The sequence below is a fragment of the Falco peregrinus genome, chromosome 14 (assembly GCF_023634155.1).
Source record: "Falco peregrinus isolate bFalPer1 chromosome 14, bFalPer1.pri, whole genome shotgun sequence".
NCBI classification, from domain to species: domain Eukaryota; kingdom Metazoa; phylum Chordata; class Aves; order Falconiformes; family Falconidae; genus Falco; species Falco peregrinus.
The window spans coordinates 24144217-24172051 of NC_073734.1; the positions used below are offsets into that span (position 1 = coordinate 24144217).

Below are 27835 nucleotides of genomic sequence, written 5' to 3' on the forward strand. Positions count from 1 at the left end.
CGGAGGATGAGCTGCAGCAGGGGTGCGGGTTGATGGTGAGGGAGCAGTGGGTCAGGCCCATGGGGAGCAATGCCACAAGGGCGATGGAGCTGGGTGATGTGGAGGGGCTTGATCTGATGCTGGAGATGAGGGAAAGGCCACGGTGCTCCCTGCTCTGAATGGGGATGGCAGGTCTGCACCTCACTTGTTGCTGTTGGAGGCTAAGGTCTTTCACCCACTGGCACAAGCCCCGCAGAGCTGGCACGAGGGGCCGTTGCCTGTGACATGGGGGGATTGCACACGGCTGCCTGCTCTTTGGTGCCATCACAGGCAAACACTGGCTGCTTGTTCCTGTTTCTGCCAGCAACTAGTTTTTTAGGGACCTGCAAATGTTTCTGCCCCTGTCTTGCTCAGGTGCACTGGAGGAGTGGTCCTGGTCCTCCAGTTTCCTTCTCAGACCAAGGACAGGCTTAAGCTCCAGGCTTCTGCAGCTGCCCAAGCTTATGTCAAGAGAGGAGGAGACCTGTTGTGGGGGGCTCGCTCTAGCCCTGGAGGGCTTTCTCTGGGCTCGTTTGGGCGCAGTGATGTATGTCAGCCCCAGGCTTCTCTGGGACCTGCAAAGGTCCTGAAGCACGGGTGGAAATGCCACTGTGCTGCACAGCACTGCCAGGCTTTCCGTGCTGTTCCCAGGGCATGTGCAGCTCCTTAATCCCTTATACCCAGTGGAAGGTTAAAGGCAATTTCCTAACTGGTTTCTGCTCATCAAGCCTCCTGGGAGGTGTTTGATAGCCACCCTGTCCTGCTTTCAGGATGTGGGGTCTCTGGGAGGGCTGAGCCTGCCTGTGGTGCACCAGGGGCTGCGGATGCCACATGGGATGATTCTTTGGTCACATCCAAATCTGGCTCCTGGGCTTGCACAAGGTGGGGGCAAGCAAAGACCCGAGGACACACATCACGCCACCCAGGAACCTCAGCGCATTAAGATTTAAGATGCTAGGCAGCCCCCAAGGAACCATCTCAAGGGATTTGAAGGCATTCTGCATGGAGGGCTGTGCAGAAGAACCCCTAGATGAGCGTTTACATTTAGGAAAAGCAAGTTTAACTGAGCCTGTGAGCTTAAAATTGAGGGCGTAGTTTTCTCATGGTGATGGCGAGGGGTCGGGGTCGAGCCAGGTTTTGTCTGGCTGTGCTGCACTGGCACGTTTCCCAAGCAGGATGTGGAAACTGAAGGATGCCAAGGAGCTTTTGGGCTTCCCTGGGGACAGCGTTAGTGGCTGGTGCACCTGGTATTCTCTGGGGAGTGTTCATCACTGCTGCTGGCCTCTCATCGGCTGGAGACCCCTCCTCTCTACCTGCAGGTGGAGGGATGCTGGGCTGGATCGAACGGGTGGTTCCCCAGCCCCCGGTGCCCCATCTGACAGAGGAGACACCCCCAGCGCCGATGCGGGACCCAGAGCCAGCCAAGGTGAGCAGGGAGCCAGTTGGGGGGTACCAGGGACCCTGTGAGTGGCACCCAGATGCTCTGCAGCATCCCTGGGAGGAATGGGGCCAGGATGCACCTCTCCTCTGAGCTGCCGGGAGGCAGCAGGAAGGATGGGGAGTCCCTGGGGTTTGCAGCTGCCTTTGAGTGGGTGACACCATCCCCCCTGCCTCATTCTTTGACATCTTCTGCCTTTTACCCTGAAGGCACTGATGGGGAAGGCTGGTGACCCCAGGGATGCCTGTGACCATGCACACACTGAGGGTAAGCCCCCGCCGTGAGGAAATACACTGGTTTGGGCAGTAGCTGTTACTTTACCAGCTGGTCCCCCCCCATCCAGCACACCCGGGCTTGCAGAGTGGTGATGGGAGCTTTCTTTTTATTTTCCTGCTGCCATTGAAAAAGTGGAAAAGAAGGTGGGATTTACAGTCGCTGAGGACTCAGCCTCTGTGTTTGAGAGGTATTGCTCTTGCACCTTCCAGCATGCAGCGTGGTTTGCTTGGGATTTTGCTTTCAGTTGGGGACTGGATGCCTGGGACAGGGGGTCCCAGCCTGACTCACCCCCTTCCCTGGCAGTGTGGGGAGCAGTGTGTTGTCCTGGCTCTCCCAGGGGCTAGAGAAGGTGATTCCCCAGCCGGTCCCAACCCCAGGGACACTGCAGGATCTTGGGAAGAGCTTTGAGACAAGCATTGATATTCCTGATCAGGTAAGTGACAGATCCAGGCAACTATCTGGCATATTTGAGGTTCTAGCTTTTATTACCTTTTCTTCTTCTTTTTTTTTTTTTTTTTTTTTCCTTCCTATCACACTCCTCATCCTAACTGGGAGCACTTAAACCTGCCCTGCATGGGCTTCTGCCTTCATCCATCCCTGGGGAAAGGGCAGGTTTCCCTCCCCACATGGTAGGATAAGCCCCCCTTCAGTTGCTGGGTAGGCGATGGTCTCTTTGGCTTTTCAGACGGAGGTCCAGATCCTCAGGGACGAGGAAGAGGATGCTTTGGGTAAGGAGAGCTGGGAGCGCGCAGCTTGCAGCATCCCAGGGGCCTTTCTGGGACTCCCACATCTCACCTCCCCAGCTGGTGATGCTGGCACTGTTGTCCCCTTGAGCTGCCTGGTGGGGGGACCAGGAGCTCCCAGCAGTGGCTCTCCCCCATGCCCATGGCACTGCTCTCCTTGCAGAGATAACCCCCTTAGATCCAGAGGAGGACAATCTGGACGGCTATGACTCTGAAGATGGCACAGATCCCAGCAAGGAAGAGCGGTGGGTTCCCAGGGAGGCTGGTAGGGGGGTGCAGGCGATCAGAAGGGGTGCAGGACAAGCTCCCCAACCATGGCGTGCTCTCCCACAGGGCGGGAGCACGGGTGCTCAACTGGCTGGTGCAGGGCTTCGAGAGGGTGGTGCCACAGCCAAGGATGCTGAAAAAGTTGGAGGTGAGCACTGCCTGGCTGGGGGAGGACAGGGGGCTACTGGGCAGAGGTGACAGCTGAGTGGGCTCCCTGTCTTGGGACCCTGGGTGGGACCCTGGATGGGACCCTGGGATGAAAATCCCAGGGGAATTCAGCAGAGCAAAAGAGAGACCTTGTGCCGTGCCGGTGCTCCCCAGCCTGGCTGCACACAGCGAGGACCCTCCATTTGGGGCTCACTGGTGCTGACAACACCGGAGTCTGTTTAATGGCCCTTGTCAAGGAAATGGGGCCAAAACCACAGCAGAGGGTGTGTAGGGTTCTGTGCGTGGGTCCCCTTGAGGTGGGGGATGTGCCCACCCAGGGTGGCACGGGGCTGCAGACAGTGCTTTGCCACATCCCTCTGTCCCTCTGCAGGCAGAGCCAAAGGAGCAGAAATGCAACGCCACAGCAGGTGAGCGACCCCCTTCCCTGGGTGGCCCTTTCGGAGGAGACACTCTGCCTTTGAGCACCCAGGTGCAGGCTGGCACCAGCGTGGGGACTGCCCTCCCAAGGGGTGCTGGCTGTGCCAGGGTGGCCAGGGTGGGCCTGCCGGGTCCCAGCATCACAGTGCTGCCCCTGCACCACAGCTGTCCCCAGACCACCTGGGTCCTCATCCCAGGCTGGGTCCACAGGGTAGGGGCTGCCAGGGAGGTCCCCTAAGCCTGTCCCCCTGTGGGAGGTGACCCTTCTTTGCTTGCTCCCCTTCCCCAACAATTTATAAGATGACTGCTGTGTTGCCAATCCCCCTTCTCATTCCGAATATACCTGAGCAGGCACAAAAGGGACTAAAACCCAGGAAAAGTCAGAAAGCAACGCTTCAGCCACCCAGAGCACCGCAGCAGCAGTGGAGCCAGCAGTGGCCAAGGGGCAGCCACAGCCGGTGACCACTGTCATCCCTTGGTCCCTGGCTGAGGATGGCAGCAGGTAACCACAGTGGCAACTTCTGCATGGGTACTGTGGCCAGAGGGACGGCTACTGTGGGAGCAAAGGCTCTGGCAGCCAGGTCTAACAGTGGTTTCTGGTCACCAGGATGTTTGCCTGGTTGCTCCAAGGGATGGAGAAGGTGATGCCACAGCCAGTGACCAGGGAGAAGCAGGGTGAACAGGTATGCTGTCTGCTGGATAGGCAAAGGACATGTGAACACCATGTCCCTGGTGGGGAGGGCATTCGCTGCCATGCAGGTGCCACCACATACCAGTGCCAGGACCTGCTGTGGTTTGGGCTGTCACTCACCTCCTTCAAAAAAACAAATCCGCACGGCCTGCTTAGCTGGTGAAACCCAGGATTTGGCTTCTAAGTAGCAAGACCCCCACAGAATGTGCTTTCTTTACTATTTCCTTGCCTTTTTGTGCAGCACTGGGTGATGTGCAGGCCCTGGCACCTCACCCAGGTACAGTCCAGCTCTGGGGAGAAGCAGCAGTTGTACATACTGTCCTCTCCTTCCCTTGCACACAGGCAAGTTCACTGATGTGCTCTTGCCCTTTAACATCGTGTGTGAGGATGCTTGTGCCCACGACCAAGCCATCCAACATGACCCAAGAAATCACATCGGGTATTCAGGGCACAAGTGCTGCATTTATTGAATTTACTGCATTTAGGGTAAAAATTTAGGGTTACTGAAAATGGGCAATATCTCACGTTTTCCCTTTTCCTCCTGGCAGCTAGTGGCCGCAGCAAACTCAAGTGCCGTGGAAGAAAGTAAGTGGTTGCTCTATCTCACTGTGCTGGTTAGCTTGCTGAGGTCAGAAAATTTATTGGGAAGAGGGGCTGCTGGCAGCTCCTTCCTACCCCCGATCTGCCCTGGGTGCCATCTCAGGAGCCCCTGAAATCCCCCAGGGAGGCCATGACAGGCTGCTGCTGCTTGAGATGTGGGAGCAGACCCGGAGTTGTGGCGTGGGCTTGGTAAAACCCAGGCTGTGCAGGTCTCCAAGTACAGCAGCCCACATCCTCGGGTCCCAGCTGTTAGTGCTGATGACAAGGTCTGTCCTCAAGCTGTGCCAGAAGATGTTTGCCAGGCCGGTGGGATTTGATAAAAGAATTACAGTGTGATTTGATAAAAGAATTACAAGGGAATTCAAACCTGCCGCCTTCATCACCCCCTTTGGCATGTTTGCTGCTGAGCCCGTGTGAGACATCTAGGGAGATACTTTGGGAAAACAAAATCATGGGGTTAGATGTGTTAGGCGTGAGCCTGCATGGTTGTAGGAAACCATTGTGGGGTTCACACTACTGCTTGCCTGCCTCTGAAGGGCAACAAGTGGCAGCTCTGCAGGCAGACAGGTTTGGCTCCCTGCACCAGCCACACAGCAGGATGGCAGCAGGGACCTGCCTCGGCATGCAGAGGCTGTGCATTGCCCCAGGGGCATGCGCGAGGTTGCTCCCACCAAGACAGCAGCCACTTGGTGGGATCTTGGAGTGTGAAACCCTGCAGGAAGGCATTTCTCCACGTGGTTGTACGAACCGGAGACCCGAGTGCTACTGTGGAGCTTGGAAAGAGGCAAAGTCAGTGGGAAGCTGCTGCATGTGCAGGGCAGTCGCACCCTTTGTGCGCAGCTGCTTGCATTACAGCTTGCTTTGGTGCCTTGAGGCGTCTCAAAGTCACTTAATCTGCCCAAGGAAGGGAGCAATTGGGTTGAGAAGAGATCTGCCCCAGCATCAAACTGCCAGCACGCTCATTAATGTTTTCCTTCTCCTTTTGTTTCAGGGGGCAAAGGGGCTTAGCACCTCTGAAACAAATGGAAAACGAAGACCATGGTGAGCCAGCCCTTCCCTCAACCAAACAAGACCAGCCTGAGGAGAAAGCGCAGCTGGGGAGGAAAAGCAAAGGGGAATCTGCAAATGGTTTCTAGCTCCTTCCCACCCAAGGGTGGCAGGGACCTGAGACTGGTGCAGGGATGCTGGCTGCGTGTCCCTGGTCCCAGGGCTGTCCCGTCCCAGCTCCCTCTTGGCTCCAGGAACCAGAGCTGTTGGTTTTGCAGGGTGATGTCTATAAGACAGGCTACAATTTATAGGAGGGTAGAAAAGTATCACTCAGGACACCTTGAAGGCAGAAAGCCTTGTGCTGCAGCCTCCTAGCACTCCTGGCCCTCTCAATGCCCCTGCCCCCAACATCCAAACATTCACCACTGAGATCTCCAGCTGAAGCCCACAGGCTTCTTTTAGTAGACTTCTGCCTCCAAGGTGTAACATTATAAAGTTCTAAGCTCTTGTCAGCTGCTCATTTCTTTTCTTCCATTAACTGTTTTCTCTCAGCAAGTGGAAAGGACTCCAGTTTGCAGCAACAAATGCAGGCGGGTGAGATTAATCTTTAAGTGAATAAGTAGGAGTTAATGGTTAAAAGCCTTTGCCCGGGCTCTCCTTATAGAATAACTTACCCCGGGCTCTCCTTACCCACAACTGCAGCTGCTCCCTCCCAAAGCTCACGGCTGCTTGGGTGCAGCACTAACTGTGGTGGCAGGAGTGTCCTGGCAGGGAAGGGATCCCAGGGGTTGTCTCGAGCCCGGAGTTGTGCAGGCAGGCTTAGCCAGCGCAGGCACACCGGGCTGCATGGGGTGAGACCCCCTGTGCAGAACCCATCACAGTATGGGTTGGGTTGGGAGGGACCTCTGAAGATGATCCAGTCCAACCCTCCAGCCATGGGCAGGGACACCTGCCACTAGATCAGGTTGCTCAAAGTCCCATCCAACCTGACCTTCAGCACTTCCAAAGATGGGGCAGCCACAGCTTCTCTGGGCAACCAGTGTCTCACCACTCTTATCATAAAACATTTCTTCCTTATGTCCAATCTAAATCTACTGTCTTTTGGTTTAAAACCATTGCTCCTTGTCCTGGTAAAAAGTCTTCCTCCATGTTTTGTATAAGCCCCCTTGATATACTGAAAGGCCATGTTAAGGTGTCCCACCATCTCCTTGCATCTCTTCAGGACAATCTAGGCAGCTGTAACAATGGGTCATGAACCGAGCAACCAACATGAGATCCAGCCCCTGTGTTTATAACAAACCCTGCGAGTACCAGGCTACAGTTTTAGTATTTGCCCCATTTTCATATAATGTATCCCAGAGCTGTGGTGCATTTTAAAAGCCATCCTGCCGATTGCTGTCCAGCATTTTAATTAATGGAGCGCGAGAGGGAAAGGGCTAAAGGCAATGTGGCACTGTGGGGTGGGTAAATACAGTACAGAGCTGGCTGTGGGTGGGTTTCCTGCCTTCTGTAGTCGAATTTGCATGTTTCCTATTAGCTTCGCTGTGGACATGTAAGTTTTGTTGTCAGGCAAACCTCAAAATAAACTGTTTGTACAGTATGCAGATGTGCTTCCTTCTCCTGTTTCTCCGATGTGTGCCTGACTTGGTAGGATGGGTACCCCTGGGACATGGAGAGGGCTTGTTGTGGGTCAGTCCTGTGCTCTTTGCTTTGCAGCTGGTCTTACAGTCTCCCCAGTAACCTGATCTGGGTTTTCCCCCAGTGATGCTGGGAAGTGGCAGGGCATGCAGGATTTGTCCTACACTATGCCTGGAGGACTGTTTGGAGAGGATGTGGCGTGGTGCTCAGGGTGTTGCAATGTGGGCTCTGGGCTGAGTCTTGCTCTGCAAAAACCAGGGCCCTCGGGCTGTGCTAGCACGGTGTTTGACCTGGGGTTGGCAAGGGGAAAGGCTTTGGGCTCTTCCCACAGCTGCTTCTGTTTACAAGGAGAGCCAAAATGTGGCCTGGAGATGGGCCAGGTTGTCTTCTGATGGAGCTTGCTACGTGTGTAGGGAAGCCAACAGGCATCTATATGGAAAGGGTTACAGTTTTCATAGGGTTTTGGCTGTGTTTGGCACAAAATGGTGAATTTTCTTCTTCCTTCTGGCAAAAGGGCCCAAGGCATCTGTCTGGCACAGCTTGGGGGGACCAGGGCTGCACAGGTCTGTGCAGGCTGAGAGGTTCTTCACTTTTTGCATATGGCAGCACCTCTCCATTAAGTAGCTAAAACGTGGGATCTGCCCTGGCTCTGCCCCCAGCCCCTTGAAAATGTGTTGCTCCCACTTCTTCACCTCCCTTTCCTCGTTCCTGTTACAGTTCATATTGTCCCTGGCGAACCTGAGGAGACCAACCTTGTCTTGGAAGAGATCAACAATGACTGGATTAATGAAACCATGTGTGAGGTGATGACCTGGTGTCACAAGGCTGAGCTGGTGGCAGATGCTCATCCCCTTCCCCCCATACAGGAGGAAGCTCAAGAAGAAAACAGGTAGGAGAAGGGAGATGCTGTTGATGGGCAACCCCATGTGCTCTCTGGTCATCTCCTTTAAAGAGCTGGCAGTGGAGCTGGCAGCAGGTAGCTGAGGTGCCTGTTTCCAAAGAGGGGAGCACCAGAAGGACCCAAAAGGTGTTTGAGCAAACGGCCTTTCCTTCTGGTCTTGAGATTTTGGGTTGGAGCAGGCAGTGGCAGAGCCATGAATGCAATGCTTTGCGTTGCCCTGCAGAGGACAGCTGAAGGATGCTCTGCTTTAGGCTTCCTGTAAGTAGATTTTGGCACTAAGGAAGAGGGACCTCATTCCTATCAACTGCACATCGCACTGTCATGATATTTGGAAATGGTAGCCTTCTCTATATAATTCATCCTACTTCTTCTAAAAGAACCCCCTGCTGAGGTCCTCCCGAGGGCTGGGCGATGCGTTCAGAGCTGGCAGCAGGCTGCGTTTCAGCAGGTGTTGAGAGATGTCCATGCAGACTGCCAAAGGGTTTGGGAGCCCCCCAAGATGCTCCCTGAGCCCAGCATACATGCAGGGGAGGGTGAGCACAGCGCTCCTCAGCTCCAGTGTCGGGGATGCTCAGCTGCACTAAGCACAAGCCATGCCCAGAGCTATGTTTCCTCAGCAGAGCTCTCTTCTGCTCAGACAGAAAATACTGGACATGTTATAAAAATATTTTTCAGATTTTTTCCCCTTGGTATATGAGCCTGGGATGCTGTGGGCAGCAAGTGCATCCTGTGCTGGAGAGTGAATTTCATTAGCAGGGAAGTTTTGGTCAAAATCAGCAACAAGTGACCGCTAAGCACATCCTCTCCCTGTGCCACAAGGGGAATCTGAAGGCTCAAGGACTCTGGTTTTGTGTTCCCAAACCTTTTTCCTATTCTTCCTGCCACCTGTTTGGGGCTGCTGACACTCATGGGCTGTGAAACAGCATATGCCCAGTGTGCCCTAGTGCGTCCACCCCGGCAAGATCTTGGCTGGAGGATGTGGGGAGAGCACCTCCAGCCAAAGGGGCTGCGGAGACCGGCAGTGCTCCTCTTGTGAGGTTCGAACATACCTTGTAGAATTCACCTAACGAATTTCTTCTCCCCAGGCTGTGGTTGTGCTCCCTGAGCACTGCCAAAGAGGAAGAGGAAAAGGAGGAGGAGGTAGAGGAAGAGGAGGAGAAGAAGAAGGAGGAGGAGGTAGAGGAAGAGGAGGAGAAGAAGGAGGAGGAGGAGGTAGAGGAAGAGGAGGAGAAGAAGAAGGAGGAGGAGGAGGTAGAGGAAGAGGAGGAGAAGAAGGAGGAGGAGGAGGAGGAGAAGAAGGAGGAGGAGGAGGAGAAGAAGGAGGAGGAGGAGAAAGTGGAGGAAAGTGCAGGGTGAGTGGCTCCCGTTGCCTTTATGGCTTTGTTGGCAACAAGCATGGATGCAGCTGCTGTTTCAGCTGATTCACAAGCTGGAGAGGCTGAAGCATCCCTGGAGCAGCCAGCTGCCCTCGGCGGAGCGGCGCTGCCCAGCCAGGCGGGTGGCTGCGCGGCAGATGCTTTCGGGAGGGATGCGCTCCGGAGGACAGACGCGTTTGGGAGGGATGTGTTCGGGAGGACAGATGATGCCTTCAGGAGGGATGCTTTTGCAGGCTGGCTCGCTCCAGGGCGCGCTGCTGACGCGGCACCTGGTGACAGGCGAGTGTCTCCCGGTGACACAGGCTCCATCTCCATCGTAGCCGCGCTACGGGCCCCTGTCCACCCCCTCCCACAGGGTCCGGCGGCTCGGCCGAGCAGGAGCCCTGCCTTCTGCCTTCATCAGGAGCTGGTCCACGTTATTTAAAACCATATCCATTAATTCAAGGCAGTTGGGAGTATTATGAGTATTACAGAGCTGAATTTAAATACAGGATTATGTGCTGTACCTGCAAATGCTACTTAATACAAGTAGGTACAATTTTACATTTCTTCCAGTTGTAGAAAATATCTGAGTTCTTGTCAGCTGTTGTAGGTGGAGACTTTGATCTAGATAGTATTTAGAAAAATCTTTCTGCTTAGTTTAGTGGTTTGCTCTGATTTCACGCAAGATAAAACATTTAGGGATTTACTACCTTGTGCTATGTTATTCTCTGTTAAATTCTCTGAAGTAGCTAGATTTTCAGGGAGAAGCTGAAAACGTGTGATTATTCAGTGTTAAACCCATACATTTTTATTTCCTCTAAATCTGTTCCTGGAGCTCCACTATGGAAACTTGAGTTTCGGTTGTTGGGTCAGATGCTGCTCCATCCTTCCATGTGTTTGTCTGTTTATGGGAAAAGAGAGACACCGACAGGTTTTCTAGCTTGGGATAAAAAGACTTGCAATTGCGTTTGAAGGAAGCCTAATTTAAAAAACCAGGGGGTGGTGGGATGAAGGGTGATTATTAAAAATAATTTTTAAAATACCTTGGAAAATGGCAGTTTTTCAAGACATGGAGATAAAAGAGAAAAGGCAGTCCCTGCTGGTTACATACTTTTTCTGATTTAGGATGTGCCAAGGATGCAGAAAGATGTTTTTTTCAATTTTCATGCATTTAGCTGTGTTAAATCTTTTTTCATTATCCCCAATCCCTGCTTTGGACTTCATGCCAGGAAAGAGCAAATCAGGAGATAAGTACACAGAACAAGATGATGAGGCTTGCTTTTTTGCAGTTATAAAGTTATATTAAATGAATAAAATGGATCTTGTGAGCCCACTTTGTCAGAATTGCGGGGCTGAGGTCTGTGCTTGCTGCAGAAAGAAACTGAGGATTATGTGTGCCGGTGCTGTCTTGCACAGGCAAATTCAGAATTTGGATGGTGCTTGCAGGGGCAGCCCTGCCTGGAAATTAGGCTCTTGGCTTTTTATTTGGCATGTGACATATTTTAATTATACGAGAAATCATTATGCACAGCAGAAGAAACATACTGCCTGTACATTTCTGCATAAGCAATTTTTGCTTATGTATATGTAGCACCCTGCATTATTTATGCACCTCTCACCTGGGCTCCCACAGTGTATTTTTTCCAAGGCCCTTCTAACATAAGGAGCAGTTTTTTTCTTTTTTTTTTTTTTTTTTTTGTACCACTATTGTATGAAACTAAGGTTTCTGTGGTGACGTTTGCCTGCAAATGAGGCATGCAGTGCAGCTGGAGGAGCAGTGCTCCCTGAAACTGGGAGGCTGTGTATTGGCCCCATTGACGTGATGCCCCCCATCCACAGCGTGCCCCACCTCAGAAAGGGCAAAAGCGAGCGCGGGTGCTTGTCTGTGCTTGATCTCTACCCCAGACCCCTGCTCTGGTCGCTTTGTCTCACTGCTGATGAGGGTGTGGATGATGTCTGCTTGGCGGAGGAGGCCCTCAGGTTTGAGCAGCTGGAAGAAGCTAAGATAAGTGATCTTGGAGGTGCTTTTGTACAGGTACGGCTTCACTGTCTGCTTGGGCTCAGGTCTGCAATGAGCTCTTGTTGGCCAGCACGTGCCCGGGGCTCAGAGCTTGCCCAGGGGGATGCAGCGCCCTGGGGAGGAGCAGGGACCGGGATGAGAACTGGAAATGTTTCCCACCAAGATGTCCCCACCTCTGAACCTGAGGCAGCAGCAGCAGCTGTGTGCCAAGGGAGGGATGCTTCCACCCTAAAACGTTGGCACTGATCAACAAGCTGAGAGGCTGGCAGTGGCGGGGGGCGGAGGGGGTACAGGGCACCCAACCAAGCTGCAAAGTCTGCTCTTTCACTGGTGGAGCAGGTCTTTTTCTGCTTAAAATGGCTTTTTTCATTTTGAAGGTGGAAGAGGAGAGAGCTGAAGCTGCTGAAACTGATGCTGAAGGTATAATATATAGCAGTGTAATGTCAAATTAGGATGAAAAGCAGGCAAGGCAATGCCCAGCGAAGAGAAACTGCAACTTCTCCCTTCCCGTGGGCAGCTGGGTTTCCTGCAGCGTGGGCAGCTGGGGCTTTTCGCTGCTTAAGCATCCCACGGACAGAGCTCCCTAACAATATTGTCATCAGTTGGAGCCGGCTCTGAAACGCTGATGCTCACGCAGCACTTAGTCTTGATTAGGCAACCTCTGAAGTGAAGAGTTTCTCCTTCAACTGAAGAATATAGGGGGGATAAAAAAGGATTTTCTCTACCACTTTGCTCAATTTTGGAAATAACCAGTGGTGTAAAGTGCATTGCAATGTAACCTTTTAGGAGGTTATGGGTTGGTAATGAAAATTAGGTGGTGAGCTCCCATTGCAGCCTGAGTGAGCAAAGGCAGGTCCTGGCATAACTCCACTGACATTGGGGAAGTTGCACAAGGGATGGCTTGACCTGAGCCCTGGTACAGGCTGGAGATTTCTCTGCTTGTACAGCCCTTGTAGAGCACCCTGGTCTTGCCGCAGTGCTAGAAAAGCATGTGGTAGGATGCTCACTGCCACTATCCTGTGCTACCAACACCCGTGAGCAGCAGGCAGCAACAAAAACCGCAGCAGCCATGCATTTCTCTGCCCTGACATAACTGTCCTGTCTCACACCACTCTGTTTTGTTTCAGCTTCAGATGCCTTGACTTTGCTTGAAGCACCTAGGCGCCTAGCAGCATGTCCAAGCGTGCCCGAGATGTTGAGCTAGATCAGCTGGTGCATGACGAGCCACTCACTGGCGGGGATGCCTCCCTTCCTGGCCATGGCATGCTAGAGCAGCTCCCCAATGTCCCCAGCTACCGAGCCACTGCTGACTCCCTCATCCCCATCCTTGTCGCCAGCAAGCCAAAGGCTGGAGTTGTCAACCCCAGTTTTTGCAATGAGGAGCAATCCCCGCTAGGTATTAGAGATGTTGGCTTTGACAATGGGCTTGCGTAGCTTGAGTGGGGCAAGGGGTGATTCCTGGAGTAGTTGCTTTCAGGGTGGGGAAATAAATAAATAAAAGCACCTTTGTGTTGCAGCATAGAGGCTGGGGAAGAAAATTGATGTTTTTTTCTGCTTCCACCTCATCACTACATGCCTTTCTAGCTAACCCCTAGAAAGCATTTGTAAATATCCGTAAATGGTATGCTATATGTTGGCCAGAAACTCCCCCGGAGGACCTGCAGGCTGAACATCTGCTGCACGTGCAGTTTTCTCCTTAGTATTCATGCAACCCACTCATGCTAAGAGCACTGTAAGATGAAGGTTTGCTCTTCACAGTTTTCTGCCTTTTAACCCAGAAGTAGTACAAATTATCTTTCTGTAGCTTTGCTTTGCTTTGTTTTCAACCGGCACACCAAATTCTGCTGCTTTTCCTTACGCACAACAGGATTTTAACTTTGCAACCCAAACAGGCCTTTTCTCGGGGATTTGTTGGAGCCACATGCTGATCCACAGGTCCCACGTTAGCGTGGGACAGGAGGGGGTACCTGGGGTCTTTCAGATGTGTGAACCTCCTCCCCCTTAGAAGAAATGCTGCAGGAACGCATTGCCTTTTGTTATATAGCTAAGAAAAGAGATGACGCTTCATAGGCCGGCTGGCTGTAGGGTCTAGACAAGATATCCCTTGGGCAATTGGCATCTCTCTTCACCTACTACAAACATCCAGTGCTCCTGCTTCTCACCTTGCTTGTGGCAGGAAGCAGTTATTACCTCTGCAAAAGAGAGAGGCTGTAAGGGCTTATTTAAATTGTGCCTTATTCTGCATGAAAAGCAAATGCTAATGTAATTTGGAGCTTGCACGTTCCCTAAGTTAATGTTGAGAAAACCCAGGAGACTTTCTAAACCCTTGGAGGCAGGTTTGCTGCTGGAAATCCTGGGTTCCTGCCTAACACCTGCAGCTGGTAATCCTTGTCTCCATCATTTTCTGAACCGTGGGACCCCAACATTCGCACAGAGTAGCTCCAATCCCTGCAAACTGGGAGAATAGAAAGGAAGCGGGTGGCAGTTCTTAGAGTGTTAAAAACTGGGCAAAAAAAGAGAAAGAAATGCTCCAAACCATTAGGAGAAAGGAGTTCCAGGCGAGAAGTGAATGGAGGGAGAAGGAGAGTTCTTCCAGCATGCTGCAGCGCTTGGGGGTGGCTCCGCGGGTGCGATGGGACCTGGGGACTCACCCTAGCTGCAGGCAGACCCCTGCGCCTCTCTCACCTCCACCTGTTGTCCTTCCCCACGGGCCAGGTAATTACCCCACCGTGGACATCAAGGATGCGGACAGTGGAGGCCATGCTGTGGAGAGTGACGGTACCCACTTACTGGTGCCCAGCGCTGGGGCTCCCAATACACTGTTGGTGCCCAGCACAGTGCCAGCATCCCCCAGGTATGGCTCTGCCCAGGCATGGTCCCTGGCTCCTGGGGGTCTCACCACCCCTCCACCCCCACCAGTGCTGGTGCAGGAAAATTTATACAACCATATGGAGCAACCTGTTTCTGGCAGGTTTGGGCAGTGAGCAGGGGTGATGTGCGTGCGGTGGGTGTCACCCCCGTGCAAGGCAGGGGAGGAGGCAAAAGATGCCTCTTGTTTGCATTTTTTAATTCAATGGTTACGTTTTGTTTAAAGCTTTTGGGGGGCTGGGGACAACCCTGTCATGTGTGCTTCTGGAGATCCCCCTGCCGTGGTCAGATCCTGCTTGTCTGTTGCCCCACATGTCTGTGGTCCCAGATTCAGAGTGTGGGGGTCTGTGTGCTGGATATGGGCCTTCACCATAAAAACCAACAATTTTCTTCTTGCATTTTTGCTGGGAGGGTTTGCAGCATCTCATCCCTGGGTTTCGTGCCTTCAGATCAAGGCTGCTCAGAGAGAACAAGGACTAAAACTGAGCTTTAAAAATGAGGCTGGAGAAAGCTGATGGCTTTTGGGCTGTTGTTGGGATTTTTCTGGACTTAGGTTTGCACACATATGTGAGCTTCTCTATGGGACTTAATGTGACATTCCAGGTTCTCTTTAAGCCCTTTTTCCAAAGTCCACTGAAGTTTGGGTTGCTTTTTGGGTAGCTCCTGCTCCTTCTCGTTCTGTGTCTGCTGGGAACGCAGATGACACCACAGAATATCAAGAGATGTTTCCTGCTCCTCTGAATTTACAACCTTCTTGGGGACTTTGATCTCCCTTTACATCTTTCCAAGGGCATCCATTAATCTGAAGAAAAAAGAGGCATTTTCCTGGATGGATGCTAACACATGAAGCTTTTCATGCACCCAGAGGACAACCACATGAGCTCTGTGGCCCATGGGAAGCCACGCCACAGGCAACGAGTGGGGACGGTGATACCTTCTCTGCAGGGTCTGCCTTACAGAGCGAGGGGCCACTGGGCTGTCTGTGTAGTGCTCGTGAATGATGACGGGCAATGGGGCAGCGTGGTGCCCGGAGGGGACAGAGGCAGGGCAAGGGCAGCTGGAGACTGGTGAGAGGTGATGGATGTTGTCCTAACAGCATATCACAGACCTTGGCAGGACTGTTTCTCCAAACTGATGTGGTTTTGGGAATCTTTCCATTCACATCTGAGGGTACTTGAATGGTGGGGGGGTGGTGGTGGTGGTGTTCTCTGCCCCTAGGCTGTTGCTTGGGCAATGAAGATTTCATCGATCTTGTTTACCTGTTCCCCTTCCCAGCAGGGCACATCTGAGAGCCAGCGAGGCTGGAGGTGGGTGGGTTCATAACGTTTGGCTTTCTTCAGGAGACTTGTGATGGCAGGACAACCTCCCTCAGTACCCTGCTTGCTCCTGCCCCACAAGCAGCACGGAGCCATTCTGCACCAGGGTCAGTGAGATCCTGGTTAATTTAGAGCAACAGCTGTGGTGGCAGAAGACAATTTCTTTGTCACAGTTAAAACTCTGGACTTGGCTGCAGTTTCGCAAACCCGTGCAGATTTTTTGCTATGATTGTCATCTTCATATTCAGCTCTCCTTCTGCTACCTTGCTTGCCCACATGTAAGGAAGTTGTCACAGAAACCCATCTGTGCCAAAGGGAGTCACCAGCTGTGTTAGGACACATCTTCTAGGAAGACATCAGCTGCCGCTGGCTCAGCGTGGCCAGGATCAGCATTTCTAGGGCTCCTCTTGAACCTGGAGCTGCTCTCAGCAGTTGCACTTTGCACTTGGCTTTGCAGGTATTGGCAGCCTTTAGAGGGTCCATGTTATGCACCTGCAGCTCTGCGATTCACTCTTTATCTTGGGGGTTTAAGGCCCTACGGAGCCAGCTCAGAGCCAGGCGGTGTCCCCAGTGCCTTCCTCTTTTTCCAAGTTCCACTTCCTTGCTCCACCTTACCAGTATCACATTTTTCTTGCCTGCCTCTCCAAGCGCAGCAGTGTGACAGTGCTGCACTGGGGACGAGCACAGAGCAGTGCCTGCCTTCCGTGCGTCTTGCCAGGTGCCCAGAGTGGGTTGTGAAATGGGCTGGACGGCTGTGTGCCCGTGCAGCCATGGGCTTGGTGATGCCCAAGAAGAAACAGGACTTTAGCAGCAAAGGAGTAGGGTGGTTTGCTCCCATTTACTTCAGGCAATGCCAAAAGTTAGGGGGGAACTGACCCTGGTAGGAGAAGGGGAAGTGGAAAACAGATAAGGCCTGGGAGAGGGAGGAGGGAGAGGAGCTGACTGAGCACGGGGGACAAGGGAAGCCTCGGTTACTGTGTTTGTGTCCACAGGAGGAAGCTACTGGCCCAGGAGGATGGTATGGAAGAGGGACCAGTGAGCCAGTCCCCCACCCGAGCATGGCTGAGCTGCGACGAGGAGCAGAGGGAAAGGTGTGGGGTGGGGGGGATCGAGGGGCTCCGGATCAGCTGAGCTCCCAGGGGTTCAGGTCCTGGGGCTTGGGTGGAAATAACAAAGATCCTAGAATTGCTGGGATACCAAAGAGAGAGGGAGCCGTGCCCACAGTGAGCCTGATGCTGTGTAACAAGTAATGGACCCCCTCTCCAAAAATAACAATCAAAAATAACAATGCTCTCCCTCAGAAGCAAATCCTTGGGGAGGGTCTGCACCTCCACACAGTGCAGGGATTTGCCGCCTTCCTGGGCAGAAACTGGGCAATGAACCAGCCCAGAGCTACAGCAAAAGAGCTTGTTTCTGTCCTCCCTCCTAGCGACGATTCCCAGTCGTGCTAGGTAAAGCATCCTGGTCTGAATCCAACCGACTTTTAATAGAGGCTGAAAGAAGGAAATACAGTTTATAAATTCACATTTTCACCCTGCAGCTCTTCCAAAATCTTCTCCCAAGCTCATGCAATCCAGCCTGGGATCTTGCTGCTTCCCACGTCCCTCTGAGGGCACCTCACACCCCAGGGAAGGGTGAGGGTCAGGCTGGTGCTGCTTGGTGGTATTTTACTGAAGCCAACATTAACTTATGTTCTTCTGATTACATTGTAGCCAAAGAAATATCATAAATAAAAATAATAAAATAAATATAAATAATATAAAATATTTAAAAATTCCTAATTCAGGATCCTGTAGGTTAAAAAATGGGTCATGAACCTGCCCTTGGGCTTTCCCACCTGCATGAAATGCCTGGTGGTCTCCTCGCAGCCTGCCTGAGCGCATCGGTTCAGCCACGAGCCTGAGCAGTGCCATCATCAACAACCGGCTCCAGGAGCTGGTGAAGCTCTTCCGAGAGAGGACCGAGAAGGTGAAGGAGAAGCTGATCGACCCCGATGTCACCTCGGATGAGGAGAGCCCTGCAGCATGTGAGTTCAAGTGGGGCTGGAAGCGTTTAACTGGGGGGTCCCTACCTATGCTGTGTTTCCAGGGAGACAGCTGCTTTGTTAACAGGTTAAAGACCTTAAAACAAACGACAGTAAGGAGATTTTTCTGCCTTGTAAAATAACTGTGTGGCCTTTTGCAGCCCCTGCCAAGCCTGCACCTGCAGCAGCACCGCTGCCTCCCCCAGGAGGGGAGCCGGAGGGGGATAAGCCGGGGGGAGGTGAGCACTACTGTGAGATGCTGTGCTGCACATTCAAGACCCAGCCCTGGCTGGACCGCCTGAAAAACTACCGGTTCCCCAGCAGCATCGACCCACTCACCGGTAAGTGGTGGAGCACAGCTGCATGCCCGGGCTGGGGCAGCTGGGGGGCAGGGGTAAGGAGGGGAAGAGGTTTAAAAGGTGAGACTTTGTAGAGGAGGGAGGGAGGGCAACTAAACAAGGAACAATTTAGATTACACCTGTCTACTGAAAAAGCAGAGGTTTCACTTCCCCTGCAAGGCACAGGCTTTCCAAAATGCTTCCCGATAGCTGTGGGTGTCAGGAGCATGACCAGGCAAGGAAGCGGCAGCTGCCTTCTCCTTTTCAGGCTTTGTAGTGGGCAAAGGCTGTCCCTGTGATGTGGACGCCCCATATAAAAATAAAAATAAAAATCACAAAAGAAAAATTTACTGTCCAGTGGACACCACATAGGAACCCAGCTCCTTACTTCATCTGTGCTATTCCACAGTCGTCTCAAAGCCCCTGGGCTCAGGCAGCCATTGGCCCAACCTCAAGGGGAAAAGAGCAAAGCAAGAAAGTTGGTATTGTGGGAGCAAAGCAAGAGCAAACCTAGTTGGATCAGCAAAATGAGAAGAGGCTTTCTGATAAAAATGTGCTCTGCAGCTGGTGGTATTCACTTTGCATCTAGAGCCCAGCTCACCTGCAATTAAATGCCGTCACCAAGAGATGTCCTGCATGTTTCCCTGTTGCAGTCGGGGCAGGGCAGGGGATGAAAACTCCTTTGCATAGTGGATTCCTGCAGACAAGGGACACATGCCCAGCTAATTGTGGTGCGGTTCCCTGTGCGCAGACCTGATGTACGTGCTGTGGCTGTTCTTCGTTGTCATGGCCTGGAACTGGAACTGCTGGTTGATCCCCGTCCGCTGGGCTTTCCCTTACCAGACACCAGCAAACATCCACTGCTGGCTGCTCATGGACTACCTCTGCGACCTCATCTATCTGCTGGACGTCATCATCTTTCAGACCCGGCTGCAGTTTGTGCAGGGGGGAGACATAATCGTGAGTGGCAGCGCGCTGCACCCCACAGCTGGGGACCCATCGTGGGGATCTCCCATTCCCACCCCCCAAGAGGCATGGATGGAGCTGTCACTGACCTCTGAATGGAGCTCTCCAAGCTCTCCCACCATGGCTGTGGCCACCAGGGCTGCATTGACCCTTGGAGGACATAGCGAGCTTCTCTCCTGCTATGTAGTGGATAAGCTGGCAGTCTTTTTTGTCTGGCAGACATGCTGTTTTCCCCCTAAAGTCAATACCAGCCTATCTAGAAAGCACGTGGTCCGTGGCAGCCCCCTTCTTGGGTGGGGATGCTCAAAAGGCGCTGCTCTGCAGGGCAGCCCTGCCAAGGGTGCATGCCAGCCAGCCCCGGCACAGCTGTACGCTGCTAAGCATGAGCAGACGGCATAATAAACTCCGGGTTTAATTTTCCGGAGCTCAGCTAGGCAGGATGCTTTAGCAATACGACAAAAATGATTGCAATCTGAACACATAGATCACACGCCTCAGATAAGTGCAAGCCCTTGATTTTGTTTCCGTATCCAATTAAATAAGCCGTGAAAAGTAAGACCTTGAGGGTACAACCTTTCCATGGCCTGTGCAATGCTCAGGCAGGGAGGTTTCTCCCGTGAACTCTGATTTTTGTGGTGCTGGCATTGCGATGTGCTTTCTCTGGGATGCAAAGCGAGCACGGGATGACATGAGAGAGGATGGGAAGATGGCATACGGCCAGGTCTTCTGCTCCTCTTCCTGGGCATGAAGAGGAAAACCAGGCATGACCACGTTGGCCATGACTTTCCTTTCTGTAAGCAATGATCAATGATCTTCTCTCTCTCTCTCCTTCCTATTCCCAACCAGAGCGATAAAAAGGCCATGAAAGAGAACTACCTGCGATCACAACGATTTAAGGTTTGACATAACTTTATTTATTAATCTGAATCTTTCATGTGAACTGTGGCTTGCAGCTCCACCCCACCATGCCTGCAGGTCCCCACAGAGGTTTCTCTCTTTGTGTGGATTTCAGATGGATGTGGTGTGCCTCCTGCCCCTGGATTTCTTCTACTTCAAAGTCGGTGTCAACCCACTTCTGCGCTTTCCTCGCTGTCTGAAGGTGAGTTGAAGCTTGACAAAATCAGGCAGAACACCAGCTGCAGTGGATGCGGAGGAGTCCTACGCCGGTGGGGTAAGGTATAGCTTGCTAGGCTCATCAGTGATGACAAGAGGTTTGTAAAAAGGACAGGAAGTCTTGTCCCGAAGGCTTTGCAGGGCCGTGGGTCAAACCCTTCGTTTCAGTCCTAGGACACGCTCACATTTGAATAGAAGGGCCCTTACAGGTGGAGCCAAACCTGTGCATGGCCGTTTGCACTGCGGAGGGGCTGCAGGAGGGAAGTGGAGGGGGAGCGGGGTTTTACAGGGACATAACTCTCCTGGGAGGGGGGGGGCACAGCAAGCTGGAGCACGCTGCCTTCCTTCTCTTCCCAGTACCTGGCCTTCTTTGAGTTCAACAACCGCCTGGAGGCTATCCTGAGCAAGGCGTACATCTACAGGTGAGGGGGAGGGAGGGAAGTGGGGAGAGAGTGTGGAGCTGCTGTTTGGTACTGGGGAAGGAGGTTTATTCTGGTGTGCACCCACTCTGGGTTTCTGATTTATTTTCCTGCTGTCCCTGGACTGGGCTGACATGGACGTTGGCTGATGCAAGTGGGATGAGGGGGTCCTGGAGCCTGCATAGATAGGATCACCTCTCCCTGACCCAGCAGGGACAGGGGTGCTGACAGCAAAGAGGAGCCAGCAGTGGAGAAGATGCTTTTCCTGGCGCTTCTGGAGCTGCAGGGCTGCAGGAGTGAGGAGCAGGGCTGCACATTTGGGTGCTCTGTGGTTCCTGCGTTGGCAGAACCTGCATGGTTAACAGTTGGCTCACCACTTCAAAGCTCCTTGTGATGCTGGTGGAGATCTGACGTGCTTCTCCCAGCAGACACCCTATCATTTCCCTTTTGGCTCTCTCCATTTTTTTTAATTTTTTTTTCCCCAGAGTAATTCGGACCACAGCCTATTTACTGTACAGCTTGCATGTGAACTCCTGCCTCTATTACTGGGCATCAGCCTACGAAGGACTGGGCTCTACCACCTGGGTCTATGATGGGGAAGGAAACAGGTACAAACCAGGGCTCGGGTCCTTGCATAGCACAGATTGCTGTGAGGAGCTGGAGCAGGAAGGGAGGTGCTAGGCTGCAGCTGAGTTTGTAAAAACCCCTGAAGCAAAGGGTTGGGGGGTACCAGGAGAAGCTGTGGAACCAGGGAGAATGATGGTGCTAGGAGGGATGGGATATGCGGTAATATATGGTGCTGCAAGACAAGAGGCTGCAGTTGGGCAAGGATGGAAGGCAGAGGCAGGCTGAAGAAGCTGAAAAACTGGGAACCTGGTGCTGGGAAGCAAGGGAATGCTCCCTGGCTGGGTAGGATGGCAGTGTGAACCCTGCTTCTGTTCATGTTGACTCGCTGCCAAGTCGGGATGGAGGCTTGAAGCTGTGTGTCCTGGGTGCCGTGTGTCAGCCCAGCACCCTCACTCCCAGGGTGCGAGACAGGGACAGTGACCACCCCATCCCCTCACCATGGCATTTCCAAGACACAAGAGTTAAATGTCCCTCGTGTTGTCAGTGATGGATGCCACAGGGAGAGTACTTGCCTCATGAGCCGAACACCACCTCATAGCCAATGCCCACACCTGCACATTGTACAACACAGGCAAAATAAAATATTGAGCAATGTTTCACTGATACATCATCATGCAGTAAACAAGAGTTTCCTGCAAAAGGCACAGGCAAGTGCGTTAAAGACTTACCCTGAGGTGTGGGTGTGGGGGGGGACAAATGACTGTCACGCATGCAGCCTTAGTGCAGGTGTTCCCTTCCCTTTGAGCGCTCAGCGTCCCATGTTAGCATTGCTGCTATGTAGATACTTTGTGTCATATACATATCTGCATCTCTCTCTAGGTGTAACTAGGACATCCAAGGGAGGGCCCAAGACCAGTGAATCAAGAATTCACTTGACATCTCCTGAGTCCTATGCCAACAATTTACTTTCAACCCCTTTTTTCCCCCGACTATTTCTAGAAGTGTAAATGTTGCTGAAAATACTTTTATGTTTATGACAGTGGAGCTGTAAGAAGCAAAAAATGGGAGTAGCCAGAGCAGCTGAGCCTCCTGTGTGGAGGTTTCTGCAGGGTCTGTACATCCCCCTGCTCCTGTAGCATCTCCAGAAGCACCTGCAGCTGTGGTGGGGTGTCTGCAGCCCCTTAATTTTCCCTTTGTCACCCACAATTAACTCTACCATGGCCAGAGGATGTGGGCTGGGTTCTGAGGGGTGAAACAGGCCTTTGTGCCCGAAACCCCTTCAGAGCTGCCTCCTCTCTCCTTCCCAGCTACATCCGCTGCTACTACTGGGCAGTCAAAACCCTCATCACCATCGGAGGCCTGCCAGACCCCAAGACGCTGTTCGAGATCATCTTCCAGCTGCTGAACTACTTCACGGGCGTCTTTGCTTTCTCTGTCATGATAGGGCAGGTGAGTGGGAGTTGTAGGGGGATCCCAGCCTCAGGTAGGAAAGGTTTCGGTGGGGTCAGTCCACAGGTTTGCATCTCCAGGTTTGTTTTCCCCATGTGAGGACGTGCTCAGCATTGGTGGAAGACAAAAAGGTTTTGACAGATGCTGTTAGGACTCGGTGTTTGTTCTCTAGAGTGCTTAATCTGCATGATGGATAAGTGGCAGCAGTTAAAACATCTCTTCCACCTCTTCCTCCCATTCAGATGAGAGATGTGGTCGGTGCTGCTACCGCAGGGCAAACTTACTATCGGAGCTGCATGGACAGTACCATTAAATACATGAACTTCTACAAAATCCCCAGAACTGTTCAGAACCGGGTGAAAATGTGGTATGAGTACACATGGCACTCACAAGGCATGCTAGGTAAGATCCAGCCTCTCCAATGGTCAACACTGTGTCCGCACAGCACTGCATGTGGTTTACTGTGGTTGCTTTGCAGAGTTGAGACATTACTGCCAAACAGCACTACAGGCTCAGGGTGGGGGTGGGTTACTTTACCTTTCACTATAGGAACTTGTTTGCCCACCTAGAGAATACATAGGCTGCCACCTGTCTGCAGCACCTTAGTGACCCAGCATCACTCACAGCAGGTGGAGTCCAGCATCCCACCCACCGGTCCCTGGGGAGAGGGCAGTGACTGGCAATCACTGGCCAGAGCTCATCCACCAGCAAGTCCACCAGCTCACCCTACCAGTAAATCACAGGCAGGCCTCTGCACCTGCCCTCCTGGCCAAGGATGGTGCTGATGTGGCTCAGGCTCACTGCTCTGCCTCGGAGAGCCTCAGGGCGGGGATAATGCAAAGGGCAGCTCTCCACCACCTGGGGGCTTTAGACCTGCGTGTTGGTGGGTGGGCAGAGGCTGGAGGAGACCCTTCTGGGTGAGCTGGCTCCTGCCCTCTGTCACTAGGATGCAGCCTGCTTTCCCACTGCCACACCAAGGATGTGCTCTTGGATCGAGTGCTGGGAACAGCCAGTTTTCTGCTTTGTCTCACAGATGAGTCAGAGCTGCTGGTGCAGCTGCCAGACAAGATGAGGCTGGACCTTGCCATTGAGGTGAACTACAACATCGTGAGCAAAGTGGCTCTCTTCCAGGTACCCTCTGTAGTGCAGACCCTGGCTGGGGAAGCCTGCCGTGCCGGTGCAGACTAACAGCGCTCTTGGCTCTGTTTTGGCTCAGGGCTGTGACAGGCAGATGATCTTCGACATGCTGAAGCGGCTCCGATCGGTGGTCTACCTGCCTAACGACTACGTGTGTAAGAAGGTAATGACATGCTCAGGTGGCCTCCTGTCCCTGGCGTCATGGCAGGGCAATGCAAAGCAGGGAAGCCAGGCCTGGCCCATCACCGTGGCATCAAGCTGCTTCACAGGGAGGGGATTCAGAACAAAAACATCCTCAATTACAGCTGGTCTTTTACAAAAACTGAGCTCTTCTGCTGCAGCCACCAACAGCAGGAGAGCAGGGAAGAGCTTGCTGAGCTGCAGGAGACTTTGGGATGGTTATTTGAGGGTGCTTGGGAGTGAGCACCGTCAGAACAAAGCACTGTGAGAACCTGGAGAGAGCAGTATGGTCATGGGGGGTTCCGGCAAAATGCATGTTAGGGCATCCGTAAGGTCTTCCTGTTTCTGGCACCCCACACAGCAACCATCTCCACTGCAGGGAGAAATTGGCCGTGAGATGTACATTATCCAGGCGGGACAAGTGCAGGTGTTGGGGGGAGCTGATGGCAAAACCGTGCTGGTGACTCTGAAAGCTGGCTCTGTGTTTGGGGAAATCAGGTGAGTGACACATTGCCAGGGAGCCAGGGAAACACATCTGGCGGGTTCTGGGTGGGGGGGTTGGGAAGTGGGGAGATCAGCAACACCCTAATTAATCTTTGTGATTGAAAGCCACAAGCACTGAACAGCATCAGCTGCAGAGATTACAGCTTTTTTCTTGGAGTTTTTCTGGTCTTTTTGTCATTGTGCTGTTTTCTGTCTTGGGAGCTGGTAACGGTAAGCAGAGGTATATGGAGGGATGTGAAAAAGAATAAGAAAAAGATGTTTCAGTAAAACAGCCCCCCAGCCATTAACCCGCCCATTTCATGGGCATGTGAAGTCCTGTACCAATTTGCAACACAGTGATAGAGTTTGCCTCCCTAGAGCCCAGCACGCACTAGACTGGTGTAAAATGCAGTATTTAAACCTTTCAAACAGGCAAATAATTTTTTATATACTGCTTCATGCCAATGCTTCCCATCATTCTTTAAAAACTGGGCTTGAAGAATTTCATTGGGGTGAAAATTAAACTCTGAGTCCTCTGAAAGAGAGATATGGAGACATGAAAAGGGAGACTTTCAGTCATGCTGAGCCTGTGAATAACAGCGCTGACATCTCACCCCGTCTCTCTCAGCTTGCTGGCGGCAGGAGGGGGAAATCGCCGAACAGCAAACGTCATAGCTCACGGCTTCGCTAACCTTTTCATTTTGGATAAGAAGGACTTGAACGAGATTTTGGTGCATTACCCAGAGTCTCAGAAGCTGCTGCGTAAGAAAGCCAAGTGCGTATCGGGCTGCTGCTTTCTAGCCTGTGGGGTTTTTAAAAAAAAGCAGAGTATGGGTTTCAGAATCACAGGAGACGTTTCTCTCTGTGCAAAGCCCTGGGAAAGCTCCTGCTGCAGATGCCGGGCGTTAGGCACACGCTCCCAGAGGAGAGCCGGGCTGGAGCTGCCGTGCTTCGGCAGAGGGCAGCCACCCCGCGCCGCTGGGCTGGCAAGGCTGGAGATGCCCAGAGCCAGCCCAGCCCTGCTGCAAAGCTCCACCACTAAAAGCGATGCAGCTCTGGAGCAAACGTGCCCAAAGTTCATTCCTTTAAAAATCTATTCAAATACGTGCTTTAGTTTTTAGCGTTGCTTAGATTTGTTGTTATGGCCCTCCTAAGGAGAAAAAAAATCCCTGCCCTGATTTTTCTGATTTTTCAGAATTATTAAATCAGTCTGATTTTTCTGCATTATAGAATGCAGCTAACATAACGTATCCCCAGACTTAAATCATCTCTCCTTTTTCTTGCTGTAGGAAAATGCTGAAAAACAGCAATAAACCCAAAGATGAGAAAGGAGGTCCTGGAGACCCAGTCATCATCCCCCCAAAAGCTGACACCCCGAAGCTCTTCCAAGCTGCCCTGGCCGCCACAGGGAGGATGGGGGGCAAAGAGCCACTGGCGCAGCTCAGGTGGAGGCTGAAGAAGCTGAAGGCGATGCAGGAGATGCAGGTCAGCATGGGAAGGATCGCAGCTTGGTTTTGCTTCATTAGGTGCCAAGTCGCTGCTCTTGCCCACCAGCTCCAGAGACCGAGTGTTGTTAAGGTGCCTTAGAGGAGTGAGCTCAGCTCATTGGGGTCTGATGTAGCGTAGGCAGATGGGCAGGGGGCGTCCAGCACCTTACACACCATCTTGGGAGAATGTTACTGTCCCACATGGGTTTGTTTTGCAACACAAAAGGGAAATACACCGACTTTTTGCCCAGCTGTGCTAAACCTGAGTCTAATTTCTAGCTGGGCTATAGCCACAGATTAACATCTCTTCCATGCCACAGAGACGGAGCCGATTAATCGATGTGCTGGCGGGATGGAGTGTGATGCTGGTATCCAGCACCCACAGGCCAGTCAATATTTGCAAAGCTTTCACAGGGCATCTGGGGTAGAGGCCCCCAGCAGCAGACGTGCCATCCTGCTCGCTCCGCCTGAGCGGCAATGAAATCACCCTTGCTTTTTTGTGATGAACCACTGAAAAACAGCCCTCCTCTTTTTAGTATCTCTGCTAAACTTGTAAAAAAGACTGTATCTCCATGCAGACCTTGCTGTTACTCTTCCCAGCACAGAATTACGCAGACTGTCACATCTGAACATGCAGAGGGAGGTGAAAGCGCAGCTGATAGGGAGTGTGCAGTGGCCTTGAGTCTGGGTAAATATCCAGGGAGACACTGAGCATAACCACATTTTTGCATTCCTTCGCAGAAACATGACGAGGCTCCACACAGCACAGTGCTTAGCGCTGGTTTATAACCCGCTAAAGGCAGCAGTGACCAGTGGCACCATGTGTGCCACCAGTAGCAGCAGCAAGGTCCATCACTGGCGAGTGATGCACGAGGGGCTGACCCCTCCAGCAGGGTTAGCAGGACCCTGTTTGAAGGGCACCCCTCTCCATGGCATGCCCACAGGTGAGGGTTCTGCGGCTCCTCTCTGAAGGAGGCTTTAGGGCAGGGCAGTCCGGGGCTGCTCCCTCACAGCAACATTTCTGTCAAGCTTTTGCTAAGATCAACCCCTCCAGGCGCTTCAGGAGCAAAACAAAAGCTGGCGCAGTAGGTGTGAGAAAGCTTTGGTGCGCTCACGTCTGTGCACTGCTCTGGGGGCATGCCGGGTGTAATCCCACTGCCCCTCACACAGGACTCACCCCTGGCAGCAAGCTGACACCCCCGTGGTGAGGTCCAGTGCGGTAAATGCCTGCAAAACGCCTGCCTGGCTTTGCCCAGCGCAGATGCCATGGCTGGGGGTAGCGGACGAGAGTCTGCCAAGGTTGATTTTGCCTTTTTTGGGGGGGATTGCAGGGTTCCAGTTTTAGTCCGATCCCACCAAAATCACCAGTGCACCAGAGATCGCCTGTCATCTCCCACAGAGCAAGCACCCACCCGGGAGAAGAAATAATCTCAAAACCTTCTGATGGTTTAGTCACCATTCGGGTGATTTCTACAGCAGAAGAAGATGAAGAAATCCTTGCTGCTGAGATTTCGGAGAAAGAAGAGGAAAAAGAAGAGGAATGAAAAACAAGCAGGTCCTGGGGCAGGACTAGGAGTTGGGCAAATACCTGGGGTAGAAGCTTTTTGTCGTTAATGGTTGCCGTGCAGTGGCTGTAGGTTTGCTAAGTGCTGCAGGTAGGATCTGCCTTTCTTTTCTGCCTAGACCTTCAGTCGTTAATGATAAAACCCTCTGCCATATGACCCAGAACCGTACAAGGTTTCAATGCTCTGGAGATCTATTTTTATTAAGCTTCTTCACAAACATTCCCACTAAATCTCAGGCCAGCCCCCTTGCTCTGAAATCCATCCTTACGGAGAGGGAGCCCTGAAGAAATTGCTTTTTATGGCTCTGGATGGTTAATGAGTGTTCCTATAAAGTGTGAAGAGTTATTCACCTCTGACAGCTGAATCACCACTTGGCCAGAAGCAACCAGGGATAAAATAAAA

General features: G+C 52.4%; 1 protein-coding gene across 1 annotated transcript; it reads left to right on the forward strand.

Moving 5' to 3' along the window:
* Window positions 1-267: 267 nt before the first annotated feature.
* Window positions 268-27835, forward strand: CNGB1 (cyclic nucleotide gated channel subunit beta 1). The gene is made up of 35 exons (XM_055819007.1): window positions 268-900; window positions 1338-1444; window positions 1666-1723; window positions 1865-1919; window positions 2036-2165; window positions 2418-2460; window positions 2639-2720; window positions 2809-2890; window positions 3281-3317; window positions 3679-3829; window positions 3935-4010; window positions 4567-4603; window positions 7961-8132; window positions 8396-8402; window positions 9201-9496; window positions 11408-11537; window positions 11900-11959; window positions 12684-12918; window positions 14238-14376; window positions 16699-16797; window positions 17575-17732; window positions 17891-18070; window positions 18819-19027; window positions 19880-19930; window positions 20046-20132; window positions 20504-20568; window positions 21051-21173; window positions 22440-22581; window positions 22824-22983; window positions 23615-23712; window positions 23798-23881; window positions 24278-24396; window positions 25010-25156; window positions 25671-25866; window positions 27200-27835. The coding sequence occupies exons 1-35, from the start codon at window positions 843-845 to the stop codon at window positions 27410-27412; spliced, it is 4086 nt and encodes a 1361-aa protein (XP_055674982.1). The 5' UTR covers window positions 268-842; the 3' UTR covers window positions 27413-27835.

Excerpts from the sequence above, each read along its gene's own strand:
- CNGB1 (XM_055819007.1), top strand. The coding sequence starts at position 843 with ATGCCACATGGGATGATTCTTTGGTCACATCCAAATCTGGCTCCTGGG. Across the intron at positions 901-1,337 it reads GGCTCCTGGGCTTGCACAAG|GTGGAGGGATGCTGGGCTGG; the intron begins GTGGGGGCAAGC and ends CTCTACCTGCAG. Across the intron at positions 25,867-27,199 it reads AGGCGATGCAGGAGATGCAG|GGTTCCAGTTTTAGTCCGAT; the intron begins GTCAGCATGGGA and ends GGGGGATTGCAG.